The 6,428-nt window shown below is 42.1% G+C and overlaps 1 protein-coding gene across 1 annotated transcript; it reads left to right on the top strand.

Annotated features, from left to right (window-relative positions):
* The first annotated feature begins 1,428 nt into the window (after positions 1-1,428).
* Positions 1,429-6,162, top strand: LOC109920499 (transcription factor MafA). Its single transcript, XM_020520530.2, has 2 exons — positions 1,429-1,507; positions 2,146-6,162. Exon 2 carries the CDS (start codon positions 3,135-3,137, stop codon positions 3,978-3,980), a length of 846 nt encoding a protein of 281 aa, XP_020376119.1. The 5' UTR covers positions 1,429-1,507; positions 2,146-3,134; the 3' UTR covers positions 3,981-6,162.
* The last annotated feature ends 266 nt before the right edge of the window (positions 6,163-6,428 follow it).

Genomic DNA, 6,428 nt, shown 5'->3' with positions numbered 1-6,428 from the left:
ATCGGGACGTTCAGGGCTAGAAGTGGAGAAACACTGAGTTCTTACAGAGTTGTCGGGCTGGAGGAGGTTACAGCTGGAGGGGTAAGACCATGGACTGATTTGAACGCAAGGATGAGAATTTTCGAAGGCTGTCGCAGCACCAGGAGCCGATGTAGAAGGTTATGGATGAATGGGAGTTGGCCCTAGTTAAGACATGGTAGAAGAGTACTTCCATACACTCTGGAGGTGGGAGAAAGAGCAAAGAACAGAAAGAGCAGAAATTCCTCTGTAAGAGAGGGAGGTCAGAGAGGATGACTAAAATCACAACTATAGCCTGCATTTATATAGCACCTTTAATGCAGAAAAATAAACTAAGGTGCTTCACCAGGGTTTTATTGGGCAAAATTTCACATTAAATCACATTATGTGGGGTGTTCAAAAGACCAGAATTGGATGAGCGGCAAAATTGTGATCTGGAGGTAGTGAGAGAAATAGAGAGGGAGTGATCATGGAGGGACTTGAACCTAAGAATGAGAATGTTGAAATCAGGGCTTTACTTAACTGGGAGTTGTTGTTGGCCAGTGAGCACAGGGGTGAAGGGTTAACAGGAAATGCAAACAAATAAATGAAAGAGAAGAATGGACGATTGGCTGTCTGCTTATCGATTTGCAGTCTGGGCTGCACAATGGGCTGTTGGATGGTCGAGTGTTTGGAATGAAAAGCCTGTCAGTGCAGTCGCTCCCTAACTGTTTGGATGATTCGCTGCCGATGTAATGGCAGATTTTGGAACTATAAGTTACAATGAATGAAGCAAGGATGTGGAGATATCTGTGCAGTAATTAACCTTCTTTCACGCTTAATATGACTTTAGTGCAAGTGATTGATTCAATAGGGCACTGCAGTTTGGTTTTGTGACAATTCCCTCATTTTAAAACTAATGCTGACTTCAATTAAATTTCATTTTATTTATAAAAGATTTAGAATTTGTTCTATATAGACTCAGTGGGTAAGGCACTGCTGATGTGATACTGCAAAGGAGACATTAAGGTCTCAAATTTTATTATTAGAAAGAAAGAGTGAAGTGCAGAAAGATTTGCATTTGTATATTGCCTTTCATAACCTCCTGATGTTCAACTGATCTGCAGACAATACTTCTGAAGTGTAGTCACTATTAGGTTCAAAACACAGCAACCAATTTGCACATTGCATGATTCCACAACAATTGATTAAATTAATGACAAGGAATCAGTTTTAGTGATGTTGTTTGAGGGATGAACGGGACCCAGGACACTAATGAGAATTTCCCTTTTTGTCAAATAGTGGCATGGGATCTTTTTTGCGACAACCTGAAAGACTTCTTCACAAGCTGGTATCTCCAACAGTACAGCAGGGGAACCCCCAGGCTGATATGTCTTGTCAATCATATTGAACTGTGATGTCTTTCCCTCTGCAGCCTAATACCTTGCTGGTATTCATTGTCAAGCCTTTCAGCCAAGGATCCAGAAGATGGACAACATCCATCACTACTGTGAGTAAATCAATAGAGAGTTTTAGGATAAATTTGCAAACTCGCAATAATGAGTTCTGTTAATCATATCAATAGCTCTTTTTTATTTTTAATGCCAGGGTAGTTATGCTTTAATTTGTATTATAGAATTCACTTTAATTAAAAACAATCTTCCCATGGGATACCTTCCAGCCTTTGCGATTCATACAAATCACTAAAAAGGTGCTTCCGTGTCTATTATCCATGTGTACTGTAATGGGGAGAGAGAGAAAGAAGACAGATTGCAAACAGTCACATTCTTAACTATCCTCATAAGTATGAGCTGAAGGAGTGTCCAGTACTTTCTGGAGAAATGAATCAAATTAGAATTTTATGTATTTTAATTACATCCATGGATGTAATTAATATGAGTGTGTTCTGTTGAACAAGTTGAATTACTTTAATTTTAGACTTGGTCCCTAATTGGAAAAATAAGGGAATAAAGGAAATAGCTGACTAGTTCCAAAATTTTCGTGTTCTGACCACTCGGAGTTTTAAATCGACAGAAAATTGTTGATTTTAATAATCTCTCCAAGATTTAACTAACCAGATTTAAACTGATTTTAGCTCATTTTTCAGAATTCTCCGAAAATTTATTTGTTGATTATTATCTTCCGCAGCTTCTCCCCAAACCCCAAAGCACCCCTTGAAGCCTTGTTGCAGACATAGGGAGGTATTTGTAGCTCGATCCCCGGGTGATTGATGGATGGATGGATTGATTGACATTTCCCCTCCTCACTCCCCAGCGGCGGTCGCCATGGTGTAATACAAATCAAATAGCCAGGAAGATTGCCCATTGGTGGAAGGTGATCTCAACCCCCCCTCGTGGGCGTGTCGATCAGTGGGGTCTTATAAATGGAGCTCGGGGAGCTGTTTCATTTCGGGCTGGGCGAGTGGGTGATGTGAGTTGTTGGCAGTGGTGCAAACACAAAAAAAAACACAAGCTCCAATTGACACGCTTCCAATTCAAAAGGCAGCCGCGGCGGGGAGTCCGATGATTAACTTGTTCCTGAAAGCGGCACACTTCACCCGGGCTGCTCGGATGCAGCAATTCTGCCCTTCTTGAGCCAGAAAGAGGGAGCCCACCTGGAGGTTCGCACTAGATCTTTTCTCCAGACGCTCGATCGCAAAGTTTTCCCTGGCAGGCCAGCGACGAGAAGTCCTTTTCCTTCACATGCAGTGGCGAAACTTCGCAACCGGGGAGCAGCAAAATAGGAAAGAGGGCGAAGAGCAAAAGCAGAGTAAGAACAGTGGGAGAGTTGACTGCAAGCAGTAAGCCAAATAAGACCAGGAAAAGCTCTTTTGATCCTTAAATAAAGTAATTTTAAGCTGAGTTGCCGTATGCACAAGAACTGCTATTTTCAGACAAGGTAAACAAAAAATTTTTAATTTGATTTTTTTTAACAAAAAAATTGCATGCAGTAGGAAGGAGAAATTGGAAAGGAGTTTAATCAGGAAGATCCCTTCCAGGACTGAGACTGGTTGTAACACCCTGGACACCCGGTGTCTTGGGCCCCTTTTCTGTAACTTGCCGGCCGGTGTGGTCCTGTTATTATTTTCTTTCTCTCTCTGTCTCTTTCTCTCTTTCTCCTAAATATATGAACTTGCAATGGCCTCCGACCTCGGCATGAGCACCGACCTGCCCACCAGCCCCTTGGCGATTGAGTACGTGAATGACTTCGATCTGATGAAGTTCGAGGTGAAGAAGGAGCCCCCCGAAGCCGAGCGTTACTGCAACCGGCTGCCGGGTTCGCTGTCCTCCACGCCGATCAGCACGCCGTGCAGCTCGGTGCCTTCCTCGCCCAGCCTGTGCGCCCCTAGCCCAGGGGGTGCCAACAAAGCTCACCACCTGGAGGACCTGTACTGGATCAGCAACTACCAGCACCACCTCAACCCCGAGGCCCTGAACCTCACCCCCGAGGACGCGGTGGAAGCGCTGATCGGCAGCTCGCAGGCTCACCACCACTTCGAGGGCTACCGGGCGCAGCAGTACCCCGGCGAGGAGGTGCCCGTCAGCGGCCACCACCCGCACCCTGCCCCGCCACACCACCACCACCATCACCACCACCACCACCACCACTTGCGCCTGGAGGATCGCTTCTCGGACGACCAGCTGGTCAGCATGTCGGTGCGGGAGCTCAACAGGCAGCTGCGGGGCTTCAGCAAGGAGGAGGTGATCCGCCTGAAGCAGAAAAGGAGGACCCTGAAAAACCGGGGCTACGCTCAGTCCTGCCGCTACAAGAGGGTCCAGCAGCGGCACATGCTGGAGAGCGAAAAGTCCCTGCTCCAGCAGCAGGTCGACCAGCTCAAGCAAGAGGTGGCCAGGCTGACCAAGGAGAGGGACGTCTATAAGGAGAAGTATGAGAAGATGACAAGCAGGAGCTATAGGGAGCCAACTACAGTGCCCGCCAACCCAGGCAAAAACACTCCCTCTTCCAACGAGTTCTTCATGTGAATGGGGAGGGGGATGCACTGGATCAGGGGGTCAAAACAAAAACAACACTTTTTTTGATGTGACTTCAACAAAACCTTTCCTGGAAAAGGAAGCGAAAAGACTGTTGTAAATAACTTTTGAAAACAAAGACAAATAAGTGGGACATATTTTGCAGATGCTTCGAGTTTAGTTTGGCTGATATGTGGAAACGTTACCGTCTCATTTCAGAAGAGTACAGTATTGGAAAATGGAAGTTTTAAAAAACAAAGAACGCTTTACTGGTGAAAAATATATTTAAGAGGAAGAAAAGCGAAAGAAAGCTTACAAACTCAGTAAGGAGAAAGAGGAGAGAGAATGAACCAAAAGGAGGCATATGTACAAAAAGGACTAAGAACTTTTACATGGGCAAAAACAGACTTTGAATCTCGAGAGAAACGTTACGAAAAAACTGTGCGTTTCAAGCAAGAGTGGACTTTTTAAATCCAATCCAATCCTGCATGCTGGACATGTACGGCGTTTAAAGTACTTTTTTTTTGTACCCAATCCTGTTGGGAGGGAGAGAAAAAAAAGGCATGACTTCGTGTTTTAATTTTGATTTCACTTCATTTCTGAGCATCATTGGAGATCAACACCAGGATTAAACATAGTCATGTCGCAGACTAATGTTTGAAAATGCTGTAAATGTCCTGTAACAGAGAAGGCAAATCACAGGGAGATATGACTTTGCAAGTGATCTCACCCTTTGGGATGAGTTGGGCTGGGTGCGGCTGCTGTAGGATTTTGCATTTTTCCTTTCAAAAAGAAATACTGTATAAAGCCAGGGTTAGAAGAAAAAAATCAAATAACTTGAATATTTAACTGCATTAGACTTGTACATAGAATGATTTAGGTATCTGCCGTTTTCATTTTTGAGCTATATTTTGCTTGATCGAATCTTAAAGAACTTTATAATTAAGAGCATGCAGATAATGTAAAGAAATGAAAATGAAAGTCATTTAAAATGTAGATAAAAAGCCTACTGCACTATCGGAAGCCGAATTTGTTTTTATAAATAAGGCTTGTTTTTTTTTAAAAGAAACTTTGTTTTTAACTTATTATTGTTGAGATGATTGCTGTTTTTAGTCTTGGGTTGGAGATGAGTGGGGTGGTGGGTTGGAGGGAGGGGGGTGTTTGGAAAGATATAGCTCAGGTTTTAAAAATCAGTGTGTTTTGTTTTAAATCGGATAGGAATTACATATTTCCCATTATTGCAGGACAGAAGTCTTTGTAGGAAATTGCTCATTGTATTAGGGGGTGGGTGCAGAATCTTTACTGAAAGGAATGGGGGAGGCACTGGATTAATGCTGTCTGATGCCAGATATTGTTAAACATATCTTCTAAAAAGATGACCAATGATAGTGAAATGTGGATATTACCAGCAATTAGATGATGTTACTTAACTCTGACCTACTGTAGGAATTTCTGGAAAATTTCACGAATTAAAAAAAGTTTGGGAATTCATACTAATTTTAAACATAAGTTCAGCTTTGAAATTCCATTCCATTTATCTTACACATGATTGAAAGATCAGAGTGTTTTATAATTGAAACAAAGTGACTATAAATGAATCATGATTGGGTTTTGAAAAAGAAGACATCGAATATTATTTTGTTTCCTTGCCCCAGCCACCAACAAGCTCTTTTGTCTTTACCATTTCAGTGGGATGGGTTTGGGGAACAGAGACAAATGATTCAGTTGTGAATGAGAAGATTCTAGAATGGGTTATTGTTAATAGGAGGGGAGAAAAAGAAGAATGATGGGAACTGATGAAAACAGGTTATTGAAAATCATTCTAAAAAATGAAATCCAATGTGGCAGGTGCCATACTGTACAGTGCAGTGTCATCTCTTTATTTATATAAGTAATATGGACTCTTTTATGTAAATTTAGTCAACTAAATATTTGGTTGTAAATATTTTATTTCTTCCTGGCAAAGGGGGTGAGGCTCCAGTTTTGCTGCATGCTCACTCTATTTTTGAAGAACACCAAAAAAATTGATTTGGCGGCTTAATTCTATTGCTACGTTTGTGCAAGGAGAAAATTTAGCGCAGCAGGTGCCAGATTTGTAAAACCTGCAACAGAGAATTGTTTTTATTCCCCCCGCCCCGAACCCCATTTGCTGGCGCTTGCAACAAACTTGAAATAAAAAGAACTAATTCACAAAGTAATCTGTATGTGTTTATTTTCTAAGACTTTTTTCTTTAAGAAGAATGCAGATATTTTTCCTGTCTACAGAAAATCCACTGTGCGATGCTGAAGTTCCTTCAGTTCTTGTTTTTGCTTCTTGCTTGAGTTTTAATAAGTTTCAAGTTACGTTCAGTAGGATGCATTGATGTTATTTGTCCAACATGACTATTGGGAACAATAATCGGCAGAATGTCCAAAGGAGCCAGCCTTATCTGTTCCATGTGCTCCCAAGACAAGCCTCAA

This window comes from Rhincodon typus, chromosome 4 (genome assembly GCF_021869965.1).
Source record: "Rhincodon typus isolate 14 chromosome 4, sRhiTyp1.1, whole genome shotgun sequence".
In the NCBI taxonomy this organism is placed as follows: domain Eukaryota; kingdom Metazoa; phylum Chordata; class Chondrichthyes; order Orectolobiformes; family Rhincodontidae; genus Rhincodon; species Rhincodon typus.
The sequence above is the reverse complement of the archived record's forward strand: the minus strand, read 5'-3'. Positions and strand labels throughout refer to the sequence as shown.